General features: G+C 36.6%; 1 protein-coding gene across 1 annotated transcript in view; it reads right to left on the bottom strand.

Annotated features, from left to right (window-relative positions):
- Positions 1–324: 324 nt before the first annotated feature.
- The window catches only part of HACD4 (3-hydroxyacyl-CoA dehydratase 4), a 31,329-nt gene continuing 10,572 nt past the window's right edge, over positions 325–21,081 (bottom strand). Inside the window, exons 4-7 of the mRNA XM_041760649.1 lie at positions 13,041–13,153; positions 9,744–9,850; positions 2,202–2,327; positions 325–1,315 (exon numbers count right to left, since the gene is read on the bottom strand). Of these exons, the coding sequence (XP_041616583.1) occupies positions 1,233–1,315; positions 2,202–2,327; positions 9,744–9,850; positions 13,041–13,153 (429 nt within the window). The 3' untranslated portion in view covers positions 325–1,232. The remainder of the gene's footprint in view (positions 1,316–2,201; positions 2,328–9,743; positions 9,851–13,040; positions 13,154–21,081) is intronic.

Below are 21,081 nucleotides of genomic sequence, written 5' to 3'. Positions count from 1 at the left end.
CCTTTGCCTGTGTCTCTGCCTCTCTCTCTCTCTCGAATAAATAAATAAAATCTTAAAAAAAATAAAAACAAAATGTAGCTTTTTAGGAAGACTGATTTGTTTTTAAAAATTGTGTTTGAGGGGGAGGGGCAGAGAGAGATAAGAAGACACCCTCCCCTCCCCCCACTGAGCAGAGAGCCTGACTTGCAGCTTGAACTCACAACCCTAGACCACAACCTGAGCCAAAACCAAGAATCAGATACTTAACTGACTAAACCACCTAGGTGCCCCAAAATGTAGCTTTTTAAAAGGGTAATTTTAATATTTAAAATTCTAGAAAGGATATTAAATTTACAAAGATGCCAATTATCTTTATTAATCATTTCTTACCAATTTTTTTATAACTACATTTTTGCTACCTGATATTTACATCATAAAATATTTAGTACCCTTTTTACATAGTTACTAGATAATATTCTAGAGTTCTTTCAAGAAAAGTGAATTATATACCAATGGTACAGAAATGATGGTATTAGTCAATTATTCACATACATTTTAGTTGTTCAAAGAAAAGTTTTCAAAACTAAGTGATGACTTAAGACATAGATTAGTGATAATTCAGTAATAATCTGAAACATCACAAATTTAATTGTCTTGCCTCCTTTAAAATAATTTATTATAGTTTTTTACCTTTTGTCTGTCTGTAAGGTAAGTATATGGCCCAATTGTTTTCTCCCCAGAAAAGGAATATGGGATGTTATTTATTTACCGAAAATCTAGTCTGTCTTCATTGGCTTCCTCTTTTAAGGCATCGGAGTACAAATAACTTGTGTAATATCAAGAATACTCTTTCAGGGTTTGGAAAATATATCATTTTCTAAGCGTGTCTAATGTAAGATGGTTGGGAACTCCAAAATGAAAAGAAATAGATATAAATAAATATAATTCAAGCTAACAACTTTGGTTTCTCAATTTAATGGAATCCATTCCAGTTAATGATTTCTCATTACCTTACAGGAAAATAAATTTAACCTATATCAAATCCACAGCTTTGGTGAAGTAGGTTGTGCAGAATATGTGTTTGGAAAATAATGTGAGGATAACAGACTGCTGGGCTTTGTCTCAAGGAGAACAATTATGTCATGGATTTGTGTCAAGTACCAGGTATTTTTCCCACAGAATGTTTCCTGTGTTGTCTGTTGCAGCTGAATCCACAAGCCTTTTTTTCTTATGTCACATCGGAATGCTGTGCTTCACATTTTCTTCTTTTTCATGGGACAGACTCTGAGAACGTCTCTTCTTTCTGAGTAAAGATGGCTGTAGGTATAATACATTCCTGACATAGAGAAGGAAGAGTCAGAAGTGAGGCTGATTAACCATTTCTCTGGAAGGAACCATGGTTTTAAAATATAGTCAGAGTGCTGTTTGGAGCCTACGGACAAGACACTTGCAAGGGAGACTCAAAGAAGGAACACTTAAAACAAGGGCCCAGAAAGGGAAATAACACAAACTCCTGTAACATCCTATTTTGTTGAAGCAAGAAGTTAATTTTTCCCTTTCTTTAGGGCAGCTCTCTCTACTACCCCTGAAGTTTCACATCTGTCGGCTCCTTCATGCATTGTTTTTATGTGTCTGATAATGACTACCTCTAGAACAACTATCTTGGGGATTTGTGAAGGTTAGAGCTGCAGAAAGTGAAATGTAATCATGGACGTCCTTTGCCAATTAAATTTTCTTAACTCTAAGTTTTTGTTCCACACAGTCTTCTTATGTTTTTAGCACCTACTCCCACTTGCCTGCTGGGAAATGCTAGCACATGAAACCAAACAAGCAGGAAACAAAATTGATATAAATGGGAAAACCAGAAATGGCCAAGCCTGCTTAGTTTGACATCTGTGTTTTCACCATAGATCCCTGTATCCATGGTCAAATGTCCACATTTCCTAAACAATGCAGGCATATTGCCTGCTAGTGAAATTGTTCTTGTTTATACAGTGAAACAGTGGTATATTTGATCTTGTGATACCCTGAAAAGGGTATCATAACTTGTAGGTAACCATACACTTGTAGGTTACTAGAACACAAGTTCTAGTTCATCATGCTGGACTCCCTCTTCGGTTTCTCCCGTGTTCATGGCCCTTTCTGTTAAAGGACAGAATAGCACAAGCCAGAAAGCACAGGAAGAATGCAAAACCAAAAAATAAAACAAAAGAGCCACTTACCTATGAAGAGCATCATGAGATAGATTTTCAGCACATACGGGAAATAGATGGATAAGTCGAAGGGCAGCTTTGTGGAATAAGTGCCAAATGATTCAAAATAAGGCAGTGACTGATAGATGGCAAATGCTGTTTAAAAAACAAGGAAGGAATTGTGAACATTTCCCCTAATAATGCTACAGGTGTGTATACACATGAATATCTATGTAGTTGAAGGATATTTTGAATTTTATTTTTTTTTAATTTTTATTTATTTATGATAGCCACAGAGAGAGAGAGAGAGAGAGAGAGAGAGAGGCAGAGACACAGGCAGAGGAAGAAGCAGGCTCCATGCACCGGGAGCCCGACGTGGGATTCGATCCCGGGTCTTCAGGATCGCGCCCTGGGCCAAAGGCAGGCGCCAAACCGCTGCACCACCCAGGGATCCCTATTTTGAATTTTATAATGATAGTTGTGACAGTTGCTGAATCCTTTAGCTAAAGATACATTATGGTATAGGAATAGGACTGATTCAACTCACAAGGCCATTACAGCAGTGTGACTTGTTGAACTTTGGTCCATTTTATACTTGGTTATGCCTACAGAGAAATCATTTATAATGTTTTTTAAAATGATATCCCCCCAATACTTGTTCCCTTAGCCATAAAAAGGGACGGATAGACAAATCAACTTTAAAAATGCTGCCCATAGTTTCTTCTTGGAATTTCAAAACACATATTAGTAGAGATTCTGAAAAGTTCTGCAATAAAGAAATTGGTTTTACCCAACATTTCCTCAGCTTAACTGGCTTTGGAGGAGCTCCATCCTTCCTCCTCACCCACTAGTAGAACTTAAAAGAATTCTGAGAAACTCTGAGACAAACAGTGCCCAAAATATTTTGAGGAAGGAGGCTGGTGTTGGATAAGATATGGATATTCAGGGAGTCAGGGGAAGATAGTGAAGTAGGAGGATCCTACCTCATTCCATGGACACACCAAGATAACAACTACATCTAGACAACTCTGAAAACAACCTAAAGACCGAGAAGGCACATAGAAAAGGGCAGGAGGGGTGGAGATGTGGTGGGCAACCAAAACCTTGATGAGACTACCACAAATAGAACGGACACCACAAGCAGGGAGAAAGAATGGGATCACACTCCATGCCAGAGATTCCTGGCACTGGGAACATGGGTCTCTATAACATCTGGCTTTGAAAAACAGTGGTGCTTTTCTATGGGAAACTTAAAAATCAGTAGGATACAAGGTTGGTAGAAGGAAGGCAATTATAAGGATCAGAGCAGAAGTAAATAGAGACTACAAAAAAATAAAAACCCAAAGCCAAAAATAATAGAAAAGATCAATGAAACCAAGAACTGGTTCTTAGAAAAGATAAACAAGGAGAGGACCAAAATAAAATCAAGAACAACAGAAATAATAACTGACCCACAGAAATACAAAGCATTATAAGACTGCTATGGAAATTTATATGCCAATAAGTCAGACAACTTCAAATAGATAAATTCATAGATACATACATCTTTCCAAAATTGAATCAGGACAAAATAGAAAATCTGAATAGAACAATTATTAATAATAATAATTATTGATATTATTGATATAATTGATAATTTTAAAAAATCCCAACAAACAAAAATTTAGGACCAGATGGATTCGAGTTTATATCTATTCATGTCAATCTATTGCAAAAAATACAAGAGGAAGGGAAGCTTCCAAATACATTCTATGAGGTTAACAATATCCTGATATCAAAACCAAAGATGCTACCTCCTGCCTCCCAAAAATACAAGTTATCATCCCTAATGAACATAGATGCAAAAATCCTCAACAAATTAGCAAACTACATTCAGTAAATACATGAAAAGGATCATTTACCATGATTAAATGGGATTAACTATGTGGATGCAAGGATGGTTTAATATTTGCAAATCGACCAATGTGATACACCTTTCAACAAAATAAAGGATAAAAATCATGATCAATAGATTAAGAAAAAGCATTGACAAAGTTCAGCATCTGTTCATGATAAAAACAAAGTGGGTTTAGAGGGAACATTCCTCAACATATTAAAGCTATATATATATATATAAAAGCCCAAAGCTAACATTATACTCAATGATAAAAATCTGAGAGCTTTTCCTGTAAGACCAGGAACAAGATGTCTATTCTTGCCACTTAATTCAGCATACTACTAGAAGGCCTAGCTGCATTAATCAGACAAGAAAAGGAAATAAGAGGCATCCAAATTGGCAAAGAATAAGTTAAACTCACTGCACAAGACCTGATATTATACATAAAGACCCTACAGATGACACCAAAAAACATTAGAAGTAACAAATTCAGTAAAGTTGTAGGATACAAAATTAATGCATGGAAATCAGTTGCATTTCTATAGACTAATAACAAGGTAGCAGAGAAATTAAGAAAGCAATCGCATTAGCAATTGCACCAAAAAGAATAAAATACCTAGGAATAAATTTAACCAAGGAGGTGAATGACCTATACTCTGAAAACTATAAGACACTGATAAAAGAAACTGAAGATAACACAAATGGAAAGATATACCATGCTCATGAATTGGAAGAGTATTAAAATGTCCGTACTATGCAAAGCAAACTACAGATTCAGTGCAATCCCTACCAAAAAACCAATTCAGTTAGTTAAGCCTCCAACTCTTGATCTCAGCTAAGGTCTTAATCTCAGGATCATGAGTTCAAGCCCTTCATTAGGCTCCACATGGGCATGGAACCTACTTAAAAAGAAAAAAAAAAAAAAAGACCTAAAGATCACCGGAACAGAATAGAGCACCAAGAGGTACACCCATGCCTCTTTGGTCAATCCATGACAAAGAAGGTAATAATTACAATGGAGAATAGACAGTCTTTTCAATAAAGACTGAAGAGCCACATTCAAAAGAATGAAACTGCACCCCTTTTTTTATATCATACATAAAAATAAACTCAAAATGTATTAAAGATATAAATGTGAAGCCTGAAACCATAAAACTCCTAGAAGAAAACAGGCAGTATACTTCCCTTAGCAACAGATATGTGGATATGTTTCCTCAGACAAGGGAAACAAAGGCAATATTAAACTAGGGACTAAAAGCAGATTTTTGCACAGTGAAGGAAACCAACAAAACAAAAAGGCAACCTACTAAATGGGAGAAGATATTTGAAAATTATATGTATTATAAGGCATTAATATCCAAGATATAGGAAGAATTTATACAACACCAAAAACACAATCAAGTTAAAAAATGTGAAGACATGAATATATATTACACCAAAGAAGACATACAGATGCTCAACATCACTAATCACCACAGAAATGCAAATAAAAATTACAGAATAGAATGAGAACGAATAATCTAAAATTTGTAGGGAACCACTAAAGACCTCAAATAGGCAAATCTTGAGAAAGAGCACAGCCAGAGGTATCACAATTCCAGATGTCAAAATATGCTACAAAGATGTAGTAATCTAAATAGTATGGTATTGACACAAAAACAGATACATAGACTGATGGAACAGGATAGAGAACCCAGAAATAAACCCATGTCTATATAGTCAAGTAATCTATGACAAAGGCAAGAATTTACAATGCAGAAAAAAAGAGCCTTTTCAATAAATGGTGCTGAAAAAATGGACAGCTACATGCAAAATAATGAAACTGGACCCCTTTCTTACACCATACACAAAAATAAACTCAAAATGGATTAGAGACCTACATGTAAATCCTCAAACTATAAAACTCCTGCAAGAAAACATAGGCAATCATTTGGACATCACCCTTGGAAACCTATTTATAGAGATATCTCCTCAGGCAAGGGAAATAAAAGCAAACTGTAAGGACTACATCAAAATAAAAGTTTTTGCACAGCAAAGGAGACCATCAACAAAACAAAAAGGCAACCTACAGAATGGGAGGAGATATTTGAAAGCAAAATACCTGACACAGGGTTAATACCCAAAATATATAAAGAACTTATACAACTCAATACCAGATAGTGGGTTAATTATCTGATTAAAAAATGGGCAAAAGACCCAAATATTTTTTGGACACACAGCTGGCAAACAGACACATGAAAAGATGCTCAACATCACTCATCATCCAGGAAATGCAAATCAAAACCACAAAAAGATATCACCTCACACCTGTCAGAATAGCTAGTATCAAAAAAAAAAAAAAAAAAAAAAAAGGAAGAAATAACAAATGTTGGTAAGGATAGAAAGCAAAAGAAACCTGATGTAAGGGGATCCCTGGGTGGCGCAGGGGTTTGGCGCCTGCCCTTGGCCCAGGGCGCGATCCTGGAGACCTGGGATCGAATCCCACATCGGGCTCCCTGCATGGAGCCTGCTTCTCCCTCTGCCTGTGTCTCTGCCTCTCTCTCTCTCCCTCTGTGACTATAATACATAAATAATAAATAAAAATTAAAAAAAAAAGAAACCTGATGTACTATTGGTGGGAATATAATTAGGTATAGGCACTGTGGAAAACTTGTTTGTCAAAAAAATTAAAAATAGAAATACTATATAAGTGAACTCATTAGGAAATTTCACAAACATTAAATGGGAATAAGTTGAACCTCATGTTGAATACACACATGAATGCACTGCATGAGTGAATATTTAAAATATACTTGATTTAAGATTTTGTCTTATGTATTTTTTCTGAGAAATTATGCCTTAATAAAATGGAAAATTACACTGTTAGCTTAAAAAAATACCATACAATTCAGTAATTTCACTACTGGGTATTTACCCAAAGAAAACAAAAACACTAAGTTGAAAAGATATATGCACTCCTATGTTTACTGCAGCATGATTTACAATAATCAAGATATGGAAGCAACTCAAGCATCATGAATAGATAAACGGATAAAGAGGATGTACTGTGTATGTCACAGAGGGATATTACTCAGCCATAAAAAATGAGATCTTGGCATTTGCAAGAACATGGATGGACCTAGAGGGTATTATGCTAAGTGAAATCAGTTAGAGAATGATAAATGGCACATGATTACATTTATATATGGAATATAAAAAATAAACAGACTTTTCAATACAGAAAACAAACGTGTGGTTGCCAGTGGGGAGGTGTCTGGGTGGTGTGAGTTAAATAGATAAAAAGGATGAAAAAATACAAATTTGCAGTTATAAAATAGGTAAGTACGTCATGGAGATGAAAAGCATAGGGAATATAGTCAATAATTGTAATAATGTTGTGTGGTGATAGATGGTGGCTACTCTTATTGTGGCAAGCAGTGAGTAATGGATGGAATTGCCGAATCAATATGTTATATATCTGAAACTAATATGACATTTTATGTTAATTATATTTCAATAAAAATAAAGAGAAGGAGGTTCTATGAAATCATATCCCACATATAGATTTTTATGACATTACAGGAAATGATAATGTACTATGGTTATATAAGATGTTATGGGACAAGCTAGGTGAAAGGGACATATGAACAATGCACTATTTTTGTACTTTTTGTGAGTCTTAGAATGATCTTAAATAGGAAAAAATTTAAAGACAAAAAATGTTGGGCAACCAAAGCTGTGAGAGCCAGTCTGAGCAGGATAAGTGACATAGGCACAGGATCTGAATTTGACACCAAAACATGCCATCTAAGATTTCCGTATGATGCACCATATGCAGCAGTATAAACAAGTTTCTTTGGTTATCTATAGAAATTGCTTTTGTCTTTTATATTATTGGATGGGAAACATTAGTTATTAAATAATATTAGAGTCATCAAAAGTCAAGTAGGTTTTCTTAACTACGTATTTTTATATTTTGGGTCTTTTGAAATATATAGAAACCTATAAAGATAAAACTACAGTTACCTAGAATCTGTCACTCAGAAACATTACTGACATTTTGTCACATATGCTTCCAGACTCTCTTTCTGCATATACTTTGCTTTTAAATTGCAGGAATAAGTTTATGAATCTAATTTCAAAAAAAGAAATGAGTTTTATGGCAAACATACTGGAACATGGCTTTCCCAGAAAGGTGAAGGCTTAACATTATCAAATAACAAGAATGAAAAAGTTTTCTATACAGTTATTCATCCTTTATTTTTAGGAAAAGATCACTCCTATCTCTACCTGATTCCTATATAATATATTCCTTATGGTATTTTTCATACGATGTAACAAAGGAATGTACTTAATGTTTCAATGAGTGAAGAATTTCATTCTTGAACAAGCCAGGTTTTTTTAGTCCTCAGGAGTATTCTCTAGATTCTTTTGGCTTGGTCTATTCTAAAAATTAGCAATTCTTTTGAAAGCAAAAAAAAAAAAAATTAAGTTCTACCTAATATGATTTACTACAATATAAACTTTTCTCTGGTCATTGGTAGATAGAAAACATACGGGTATAATGTATACACTTTATGATTACCACCAATGTCACCATCAATTTATGTGAAATTTCTTTCTGTATGTTTTTCCTTTAATTACCTTAACATGCGTCTTAATTTCTTTATGCCTTCTGTTTTCAAAATTTTAGTGTCTGTTTCAGAAGGTTCCCTACCTCTGCCAAATCCATTACAGGAGGAAGCATATATTCCCCTAATATCCTCAAGCTTTTTGCAAACTGATGAATTATTTAAGTTTTAGGTTTACATTTAGGCCAAGTAACTAGCTCACTTCATATTGTATTCAATAATTGATTCAGTGTTTACTGAGCATGTATACTGGGTGAATAAGGGAAGGTGAGCAAGGAAACAAAGACAACCCTGTATCCCCAAGTTACTTAGAGGCTAGACAGGAAACAGACATTATTCAAAGAATAACACTAATATCTAATTACACCTCAGACAGGTCTTATGAAAGATTCATGGTGCTTTAGTGTTGGGGTAGGAGGGCAGAGAATGGAAGTGGTTGAGAAAGTTGAGGAATGCTTCTCTGAGAAGTTGATGACTGAACTAAAGGTAGCATTAACTGTTCCTGGCAGAGAATGTGATGCATGGTAGATGGTTAGGTAGGAAAAAATAGTCCAGCCAGGAAGAAGTAAATTTCTAAATATTAAAAATAAAATTAAAAATAATCACTGGGGCACCTGGGTGGCTCAGTCGGTTAAGCGCCCAACTCTTGATCTCAGCTCAGGTCTTGTTCTCAGGGTCATGAGATCAAGTCTCACACTGGGCTCCATGCTGGGTGTGGAGCCTACTTTAAAAAAAAAACACCGAGTCACTAAATGTTAAATCCCTTTTGGATGAGTAAAGTGGGAGAGGTTAAATGATTTGCCCAAAACTCATACAGTCAAGTTAATGAAGTTAAAGGCCTGTACTCAGATGTTTTCATTCCTCATCCAATATTTTGTCTACTGTGCAAAGATGCTTCCTGCTTGAATTTTGTTAAAAATGCTTTGCTTTTTTGCATCAAGGGAAGTGAGCCAGGAATGACCCACTGAGTCAGCTGTCAGCTAACAGTAGCAAAAATAGGAATTTAATCATTGAAAAGTTTAGTGAGCCATTATAACTAGATTGCTTTGGTCAGTAAGCAATAATGCAAAGTCACTCTTTTCTTACCTTCAGCAAGAACACACAAAGGATAAATCGGCATCCACAGTGTTTGACTGAGCCAGGTCAAGACCGCATAGGATATTCCTATGACTGATAGCATGCTGTAAGTGTACCTAAAAGAAGACAGGGAGCTCATAAACATCATTTCTTGCTGATGTTTGGGAAATAACAAGAGAAGAAAATACCTTACATTGTAATTAAATACAGATACAACTGGAAAGTTTAAATTCCAGACTTTGTTTCCTATCATTTAATCAGAAGAGATAAGTAAGTAAATAAGAGGAAGGGACCTGTGTCAGTCTGACTTATCTCAGGGGGTAGATCATGGATAATTATGGAGGTGGACAAAGAAAAATGTCACTCTTATCCCTCAACAAATTACAAGGTTTCCTGAGTAGTGACTTCAATTTCACTTAGAAGCTAAACCCATTTGATGCAGCTAGATTTTTATGTTATTTTTATTTTTAAAGATTTTATTTACTTATTCATGAGAGAGACAGAGGCAGAGACCCAGGCAGAGGGTGAAGCAGGCTCCCTGAGGGGAATCCGATGTGTGACTCACTCCCAGGACCCCGGGATCATGCCCTGAGCTGAAGGCAGACACTCAACCACTAAGCCACCCAGGCGTTCCTGCAGCTAGATTTTTAAAGACTGAGCCACCCAGGTGCCCCTCTGGTCCTTGCTTTTTTTTTTTTTTTTTTTTAAGTCATTTTAGGGTAAGTTGGGAAGATAATTCCACCTCAACTTTACAGAGGAAAAAAAAAACTGTTTCAAAAAGGCTAGGTGCTCGGGAATTTCACTTCTAAGAGAAATGAAAGCCTATGTGCATACAAAAGCTTGTACATGGATGTTCATAGCAATATTCCTCATAACCAAAAAGTCTGTCCATCAACTGAAGAATGGATACATAAAAGTGGTATATCGAAATGGAATATCATTCAGATGTAAAAAGGAATGAAATACTGATACATGTTATAACATGGATTAACCTTGAAAACATTATGCTAAGTGAAGGCAGTCACAAAAGGCCACATATTGTACGGTTCCATTTATATGAAATGTCTAGAAAAGGCAAATTCATAGAGACAGTATGTTAGTGGTTGGCAAGAGCTAAGAGAAGAGGAAATGGGGATTTTACTGCTACAGGGTTTAGGGTTTCTTTGGAGTGCAATGAAAATGTCCTCAAATTAGTGATGATAGTTATACATCTTTAAATATACTAAACCCCTCAAATTTTCTATTTTAAAGGGTGAATATTGGGGTGCCTGGGTAGCTCAGTCAGGTAAGAGTCTGACTCTTGATTTCAGCTCATGATCTCAGGGTCCTGAGACTGAGCCCTGAATCTGGCTCCAAATTGGGCATGGAGCTTACTTAAGATTCACTCCCTCTCTCCCCTTCTCACTCCCTTCTTGGTCTAATTAATTAATTATTAAAAATAAAAGGGTGAATGTGAAAGTACATGAATTATCTCAATTCTGTTGTTTTTGAAGGTTTAGTGATACGTCCACGATTGTATACCAAGTAAATGGAGGTAGGATTTTTTTTTAAAGATTTTATTTATTTATTTATTCATAGAGACAGAGAGAGAGAGAGAGAGAGAGAGAGAGGCAGAGACACAGGCAGAGGGAGAAGCAGGCTCCATGCAGAGAGACCAACGTGGGACTCGATCCTGGGTCTCCAGGGTCATACCCCGGGCTGCAAGCGGTGCTAAACCACTGAGCCACTAGGGTTGCCCAATGGAGGTAGGATTTATCCTAAGGTTTTCTATGTTAAGAAGCCCTTTGATGGCATCTTTTATGTTAAAATCATTTTGTTCTCTAATGGGTTTAACTGAGCTTATCAGAAACTGGAAGGACACTGAAAAAGTCAGGCATACCAGAGAACATCATGTCACAAAGTCATAGCCTCAGATGGGACTTCTTATCTCAGGAATAGAAAGTCATGGACTATATAAGTCCACAAAATTCATCCCAAGTCTACAAATTTTTCAGTTAAAAAATGAGAAATGACTTACTAAATTATATATACAAAGAATTAGAGTCATTTTCATTCAATAAAATATTTCATTGTAACTCACTCTAGGGCTGAACCCATTATTTAGGAATAATTTAGCTAAGTTAAAGACAATACAATGAATAAGGAATTTATATAACCTCAGCTAAAATGCTAGGGCTCTTTTGTTACCTACCCACATCCAGATCTTTCAAGTGAATGGGGCAGTTCTCATTTGTGAAAGCCACGGTAGCAGTTAGCACATCTCCCCAAGATGAGCCTCTGAGCAAAGGGGACTATTTATACCACTGCTGGTAGAGATAAGACTAGACCTATCTCTTGGCAAGATTTTAGATATAGAAGGAAACTAAAGATGACCGAGAGCCAAGATTCCTAACCTGAGGTTCAGGGATTTCCAGGAAATCTACAAAATAACTTCACTAAGTCATTTGAACCCACTGGAATTGTATACAAAATGTATCATGGAGGGAACGCCTGGGTGGCTCAGTCGTTGAGCATCTGCCTTTGGCTCAGGGCATGATCCCGGGGTCCTGGGATCGATCGAGTCCCGCATTGGGCTCCCTGTGGGGAGCCTGTTTCTCCCTCTGCTTATGTCTCTGCCTTTCTCTGTCTCTCATGAATAAATAAATCTTTTTAAAAAATGTATCACGGAGATGAAAAGTACAGCATAGGGAATAGAGTAAAAAATCCTGTAATAATGCTGTATGGTGAGAAATGCTGACCGTGCTTATCATGGTCAGCATTGATTAAGTAACATATAGAACTGACCAAATAATATGTTGGACACCTGAAACCAATATAACATTGTAAGTTAATTATACTTCAATAAAAAATAAATACAAAATAAATGAATGTGGAGGTGCATTCTTCCCCAGAGAGATGAGGCCCTAGGTTTAAAAATATTCTGGAATTCACAGAAACCAACTTTGTAAATCCTGACTATGACATAATAAAAGTCTTGTTCTGCTTGTTAGAGTAACATGTACCAGAGCAATCGCAAGGAATGCCTTTCATTAGCAAACAGCTGTGAGGTTTATCCCCAAAAAGGTGCTGTGCCAAGTCTGCTAGAAACCTGAATGCATTGATTTGCTCTTGTAATACCATGGTAGGTTTGCATTGTCTCTGATGTGTCCATTATGGAAAGCACTAAAAATACATTTCCATATCAAGATAAAATAATTTAGAAAGGGGTTAGGTTTTTCTCATTCAGAGTAACCAAACGTAGGCAGCTATTATCAGTTTCATTGTAGAAAAGCAACTTGGCTTTAAGTGATTATTTTTCCTCCTTACCTAACCATATCCAACAGATTCCAAAAGATGAATAAAACACACACCACATATTTCTCTTGAACTTCCTCTTGACTGGTGATCACCACAAAGAGGATGATTATTCTCTCAGTGAGCTAACAAAGACACAGCAAAATCAAGAATTAGGATCATCTGTTAAGCATGTAGATAATTTTCTAATTTTACAAACCACAGTTCCTCTTCAAAGGAAGAGTATGCTTTAGCTGGAAAGAGGTATGCTAAACTGTTAACCTGATCTCTGAGAGAGCAGGGCTATGGTTTAATTTCACTTCCTCCCTGGTGTTTTTGTATCCTCCAAATTATATGCAATGAATGAAAACAGAAGAAAACATATATTTTATCTGAATCAGGCTATTTCTCCTGCTATATATGTACACATGTTTTTATTCACTTTGGCAAGCTTTTATTGAATGCCCACTATGTATTCGATGCCAAGGTTGTATATACAGTGAAAGTGTGGTCCTTGCTCCAGAGGATAGCAGTGGTAGGAGAATGAGGGCACAGAATCCCAACACACTGTCAATGATGATAATGCTGTCATTTAAAGTGCTCTGAATGAGAACACATGTGAAGGAGACACCTGCCTGGGAAAAGGATGCAGAGATTTAGGAAGACAGGCTGGGAGAAGGGGCAGGAGTTTGTCAGGTAAACTGAATAGGAGAAAGGACATCCTAGGTTAGGGGAGCAGGCTAAGAGGCAGAAGTGTGAAAATGTGGCTGTACTGGGGAGTAAATAAAACCCCTGGAGGCGAGGGCTGGCGGAAGGTGCAGAGGAGGGAATAATAGGAAATAAAATTGAAAACGTGGTAATGGCTGGGTTGTAAAGGGTTTTGAATCATGGGCCAAGAAATTTTGATTTCATCTAACAGGGAAGCTATTGTAGCCTTTTTTTTTTTTTTTTTTTTTTGGATGTGGATGGAGGGGGAAGAGATGTAATATAATCCTAACCTTTATAAGCCAGTGGAAAATGAAAAGAATTCAACATACACATTTTTTTCCCAAGTCAGTAAGCATTTGCAAATCATTGAGAATTCACACACTTATGGCTTAGCGCCAATTACTGACCTCAAAAAAATCAATTCTTCTTTTTCCATCCAAATATAATGTGCCTTCTTAGATTGTATTAATTCCCCCTGTACAGTCTGCATTTTTTCGTTCCTTTTTTTTTTTTTTAATAAAACATTCTACTTTGTTCTCAATGGTCAGAGGAAAATGTGCTTGAGATTGAGGGAGCATATTATTGATAAAGGAAAGGGGAGGACTGCTTTATACCTTTCAACAGTTGTCTATGCTTTTGAGGCAAATCAAGAAGAATGGAATAATCTGTGACTTAGAATCATAGGCTGCTAATCCTGGAAAACCACCTAGTGCAGAAAAGCCCCAGATTTGCTAACACTGGGCCACATGATCAAATATGCACATGTATAAGCTATGTCAGCAGGTTTATGACCACAGGAGTGAGTCAAGAGGGTCTTTGCTTGGCTAGGGTAATTAGATAGCATTCAAACCTTAGTTGATCCATAGAGCTATTTACATAGCTGTATTTAGTCAGTCTTTCTTTACAATGCCCTAGTTTCTTTAATTATATTTACATAATGAAGTATACTTAACTGCAGTTATAATTACCAAATGATCCAAACTTGCTGTCAAGGACATCTGGCAGCCTTTGAATAAAAGATCTTAGCAAGCAAACAAGTACACAAGAACCACCTAATCTTATGTTTGGTCAGTGCCTGCTAATTAGGAAAATCATCTAATTTTTAATGAAAATCTCAAGATACATCCACATGAATGTGTATATACAACACATATTTCTAACTACTTGGCTGACTAAAGAAAGAAAAAATCTAGATTCATCTTGATAAGATGGATCTCTAGGGTCCACTCTAGATAAACCCCAACCCACCTTTTTACAAATAAAAAATTGGGGAACCAGAGAAGTGACTTTTCCTAGTGGCAGACTTAGAAACATCCATCCCAAGTTTCCTGGTTTCCAGAGTTAAAAGGTATCCATGATGTCAAGTGGTCCCTTAACTGACGAGTACTGAGAGGGAAATCTCCTAAAACGGGATGGTGCTGCACAACAGACTTCATCCTATTGAAAATCATCACTTGGTCTGTGGTGCGTTACTCATGTAATCCAAACTGCAGAGAAATTAGCAATCAACATGCTCCCAAACCCCATAAACATACATACATGTGGGTATGGGAAGACCCCTCCTACAATGTCAATTTTTTAAAGATTTTATTTATTCATTTATTTGAGAGAGAGAGTGAGAGGGCACAAAATGGGGGAGGAGTAGAGGAAGAAGCAGACTCCTCACTGAGCAGGGAGCCCAAAGCAAGGCCTGATCTCAGAACCCTGGGATCATGACATGAGCTGAAGGCAGACACTTAACCAACTGAGCTACCCAGGTGCCCCCAATATCAATTTAATTAACAAATTGTCTGATGGTTCTTTAACTTGACCATTCAATGGCAATACAATGGGAGAATTTAGGTGGAGAATAGAATTTAGGTGAGAATAGAATTTATTCTCAAATTGAAACAGCCAATATTTATTGGTTACTTTGTATGAGGTTCCATACATATACCATATCTCATTTAATTTCCATAATAACCCTAAGAAATTAAGTGTTATTATTTTTTGCTGCCTTTTATAAAGGGCACTGCATTTTGCAAAGTGAAAGTTACTTGCCTGGAGATCTGGAATAGAAATCTAGACGATGTAAATCCCTTGTTCTGAAGCACTAATACATTTTCCCCTTTGTTATTTTATGGGCTATCTTCATGCCTAATACCCAGGTTATATTCTATTCTTTCAAAAAGTCTGTCTCCAAAAGTTAAATCTTAAAACAAGAACCTCCTTGATATTCTCAACACCAAAAGCACTTTTGAAGAATAGACTTTTTAAATCTATCCTTTTTTATAATAATTTGACTATTGGAGCTTTACACTTGTGAGAACTTAGCACTTTGTCATTTTAAACAAATCCTAAGAGAACATGACTAATTACTAACAGTTTTTTAATGTTTTGTGTAGCTCAAGCTAGGTAAAATAAAAATACAATAAAAACCCTATAACTTAGGCCAAATTAAACATTATCTTAATGTGGTCTACTCAGAAGTAACTGAGTAGACCACATGGTAACTATAAAATAAAAATACTTTGCATTTTTATGTTCTATCTGGGAATCTTAAATTCCAAGCTAAGTGGCACCTAAAACTAAGTTGTTATTTTATAAATGGCAGCTGGCACTTTAATTATAAATGATGCAGTTATAAACTATTCCCTCTATGGAGAGAATTTCTAGAGTTAAGTAGCAGAAAAGGAAATTAAGAGAACAATCACATTTATAACTATGCAAAAAAATAACAAAATACCCAGGAGTAAATTTATCCAAGGAGATGAAAGACCTGTACTCCAAAAACTGTAAAACACTGATGAAAGAAATTGAAGATGACACATAAATGGAAAGATATTCCATGCTTATGGAATAACCAATAACATTAAAATATCCACACCATCTGAAGCAATCTACAGATATAATGCAATCCCCCCCAAAATGCCAACATTTTTCACAGAACTAGAATTAATAATCCTAAAATTTGTGTGGAATCACAAAAGACCTCAAAGAGACAAAGCAACCTTGATAAAGAAGAGCATAGCTGGTGTTACTATAATCCCAGATTTTAAGATATATGACAAAGCTGTATTAATCAAAACAGTATGATTTTGGCTTGGAAACAGATACAGGGATCAGTGGAACAGAACAGGATAGAGAGCCCAGAAATAAATCCATGCTTACATGGTCAATTAATTTACAACAAAGAAGGCAAGAATACACAAAAGGGAAAGAGTTTCTTCAACAAATTGTGCTGGGAAAATGGGACAGCTACATTCAAAACAATGAAACTGGAACACTCTTACACCATACACAAAAATAAACTCAAAATTGGTCAGATACCTAAACATGAGACCTGAAGCCTTAAGAGTTTAGAAGAAAACATAGGCAGTAGTTTCTTTGACATCAGCTATAGAAACATTTTTCTAGATAGGTTTCAGGCAAGAGAAACAGAAGAAAAATTAAACCATTGAGACTACACAAAAATTAAAAAAAGACTTTTGCACACTGAAGGATGTCATCAACAAAAAGGCAACCTACTGAATGGAAGATGATGGTTGAACTTCTATAATACCAAAAAATAAACCAAATAATATGATTAAGAATAGTCAGGGGACCCAAATAGAAATTTCTCCAGAGACATACAGATGGCTAGCAGACACATGAGAAGATGCTCAACATCATTCATCATCAGGGAAATACATATTAAAACCACAAAGAGATACCACCTTAAACCTGTCAGAATGGCTAAAATCAACAACACAGGAAATAAATATTAGTGAGGACATGGAGAAAAAGAGACCTGCAGGTGCCCTCATCTGCTGATGAAAATAACTGTGGTGCAGCCATTGTGGAAAACAGCATGGAGGTCCCTTAAGAATTAAAAATAGAACCACCATATATGATCCAGCAATTCCACTACTGGGTATTTATCCAAAGAAAACAAAAACACTATTTTTTAAAAAGATTTTATTTATTTGTTCATGAGAAACACAGAGAGAGAAAGAGAGAGAGAGAGAGGCGCAGGCAGAGACACAGGCAGAGGGAGAAGCAGGCTCCATGCAGGGAGCTCGACGTGGGACTCGGTCCTGGGACCCCAGGATCACACCCTGGGCCGAAGGCAGCGTTAAACCACTGAGCCACCTGGGCTGCCCAGAAAACAAAAACACTAATTTGAAAAGATAAACATACCCCTATGTTTATTGCCAAGATAAGGAAGCAACTCAAATATCCATCAATTGATGAACAGATAAAGAAGACGTATATTATACATACTGGGATTTTTAAAAAAATATTTTTATTTAAACTCAATTTAGTTAGCATATAGCATATTACTAGTTTCAAGGGTAGGATAGAGTGATTGATCAGTTGCATATAATACTCAGTGCTCATTATATCAAATACCCTCTTTAATGCCTATCACCCAGGAACCCTCTTGATATTCTGGAAGACCAGTTTCCAGAAAGAGAATTCAGTCATTGACTTAGTCTCACAAAGGTAGTGGCAAAATAACATCACAAATTACATACTGCCTTTTTTTTTTTTTTTTTTTTTTTGCCCACTGAAAGCAGCTGGACACCATGCATTTTTTTTTTCAAGATATTGTGTATAATCAGCATGATTACTGTGTGAGTAGCTTAGCCACATTCTTAACTTCAGTTTCTTCACTTAGAAATGGGGAAATAGGAAAACCAAGAATGGTTACACAACCTTAGAGTTTGTTTTGTTATTTTAAAACAGAGGCCTCAGAGTCAGATCATAATGAGGAATTCTTCTAATTGTATACACAACTCAAAAGAATGGGGTAGAGAATGAAACTCTGAATGAGATGATATAGGTTTCCAAAGCCCTTTCTAACACCGGGTCCTTTTGGAAAACTATAGAAAAGATAGTAAATGAATAACACAAATAGAGAACAAATAAAATCACAAAGAGATTTAAAAAAAAAAAGGAAGCCAAACAATCACAACAAAAATTAATAGTAGCCCAGCATGAAAAGGGAGCTGTCTTCCCTAATGTGGTGAATCCCTGACTTGTTATCCCTGCCAACAAAAATGACTTAAAAATCACTTGGGCCCCATTAACAGTAGTCACTGAAAACTTACTTTGTTTTGTTTTGAAGATTTTATTTATTTTTGCAGGAGAGGGAGAATGAGCACGAGGATGGGGTTGGGGGTGGGAGAAGCAGACCCCGTGCTGAGCAGAGAGCCCAATGCAGGACTCGATCCCAGGACCCTGGAATCATGACTGGACTGAAGGCAGACACTTACCTGACTGAGCCACCCAGGTGCCCCTGCAAACTCACTTTAAAGATTCAATGTATTCTTGCCATTATTATTATAAATTACCAAACCATGATATAGTTTGATTACAGTGATCATAGTTCTATAAACCATTACATTAATAGTGATTAAAGTCACATTTGAATACTCTGGAATTTCTGGAACTCCAAGAAATCAGATTTCTAAGTTGTATAATAATATCTATTACTAGATAAGTCTATGTAATTTTGGAAATCATATAAAACCATTTTCTAGGCATGGTTAAGGTGTTTTATTTTCTTTCTTCCAACTCTGTCCCATTTATCACTTGAATTCCTTACATTGTCAATAATTAAAATAACAGTACTCTTAATTTTGAAAGTTCTACTGTGAAATTAGTATTAGCCATTTAGCCTAAAAAAGGAAAAAACCCAAAAAGTATACCTAAAGCAAACATGACTTAGAATTTCAATGAATTTGGTCATACTCCAGGAAAAATAATTTCATATTGCTAGATTACAACTATCATTCAACCTGGGTGGATAATTCTATTCTCTAAAATCAGCATGATGGGATACTGGAACTATAAGCATTTTGGTTGTTAACATGTAATAGACATCAATAAATCTTGTTTCCAAATAATATGCTTCTTCAGGAACAGATATGTACCCCTTTTCATTTTGTAAGGAAATACACTTAAGGGAAGTCCCTCTAGATCTTGGATTGCTGGTTAGTCTGTTATTAGGGGTTCAGACTCTAAATATTACCTTTTTTTTTTTTACATTTGATATTTCAACACTTAAAATGTCTTCATCTGCTAGGAGAGGGAAGATGGCACAGGAGTAGAGGACCTCAGTTTTGTCTGGTCTCAGGAATTCACTATTACATCATTCTGAACACCTATGATCTCAACAGGAGACCTAAAAAAAGAATAGCCGCAACTCTACAAATAGAAAAGCAACCACTTTCTGCAAGGTAGGCGTTGTAGAGAAGTGAATCTGATAAATGGGACAATAGACCAGCAGGGCAGTGGAAGGTGGGGAGCCTCTGGCAGCCCATTATCAGAAAGTGATAGAGCAGTGGAGCACAAAAATTGAATCTTTTAAAGTCTGCTGTGATGAGGGATATACCTGCCTAAAAGGTGCCCAGGTGGTGAAGTGGTTCCAGATCTTAGGTAGGACAGTGTAGTCTCAGAATCTTTGGCATCACAGGAAGATCAGGTGCCTGAGTGTGGTTGAGTTCCCAGGCATCAGAGCAGGGAAGCAATAAGTGAGGCCAGGAGTGGGCTCTCAGCTCAAGGTGGCCATAAACCACTAGCCAGAGCTTGATCACATGACTGCTCTCCAAGCAGGGGCCGAGCAAGGGAGAGATACTGTGAGACCTCCCACCACCCCACCACCTCCCCTGGAAGCAGTGGCGCACATGTGTGTGGCAAGATGCTGAGGGTTTTGGGAACTCCAAACAGGGTCACAGGCCAGAGATAGAAATGCTCAGTCACAGACTAAGTAAGCACAGAGTGCAGACGGGGATCAGGTGGCCAGGAATGATTGACTGCTTTTCCCTGAGGGCGCACTGAGGAGTGGGGCCCTCAGCTCTCAGTCTGGGACTAGAGAGTGGGAGGCCACCATTTTCACTGTCAACCTCTAAAGCTTCCCGGAAAGCCTTCAGGGAACAAAAGCCACCGAGAGCAACCCGGAGCCGAGTAGTTAGCCTGGTCCCCTGGAAAGGGCAGCGCAATTCCATCCAGGGCAAAGACTCCTGAGAATCAGCACAACAGGCCTTTTTCCCGGAAAATCAGCAAGAACATCTGGCTAAGACCACGTGTACTGATCACAAAGAACTGCAAAATTCCAGCGTTAGGGGAAAGTAGTATCTAGAATTTGTGGGGTTGTTTCTCATGATTCTTTGGTCTTCCAATTTTATTTTTATTCTTCCTTTTCAACTAATTTCTTAAATCAATTCTTTAAGGCTTTTTAAATTTTCATTTCTACAGTTATATCCTTTCATTGTACTTATTTTTGTATATATATGATTTTTTCTTTTTTCACAATTTTGAGATCTAGTTTCTTCTCACAAGCAGACCAAAATCCACCCAGAATCTAGTGTGTGTATTGCTCTGTTCTGTTCATCTGTTTGAT

This window comes from Vulpes lagopus, chromosome 7, assembly GCF_018345385.1.
Source record: "Vulpes lagopus strain Blue_001 chromosome 7, ASM1834538v1, whole genome shotgun sequence".
In the NCBI taxonomy this organism is placed as follows: Eukaryota; Metazoa; Chordata; class Mammalia; order Carnivora; family Canidae; genus Vulpes; species Vulpes lagopus.
Note: the sequence above shows the minus strand (reverse complement) of the source record. Positions and strands in the feature narration are given on the sequence as shown.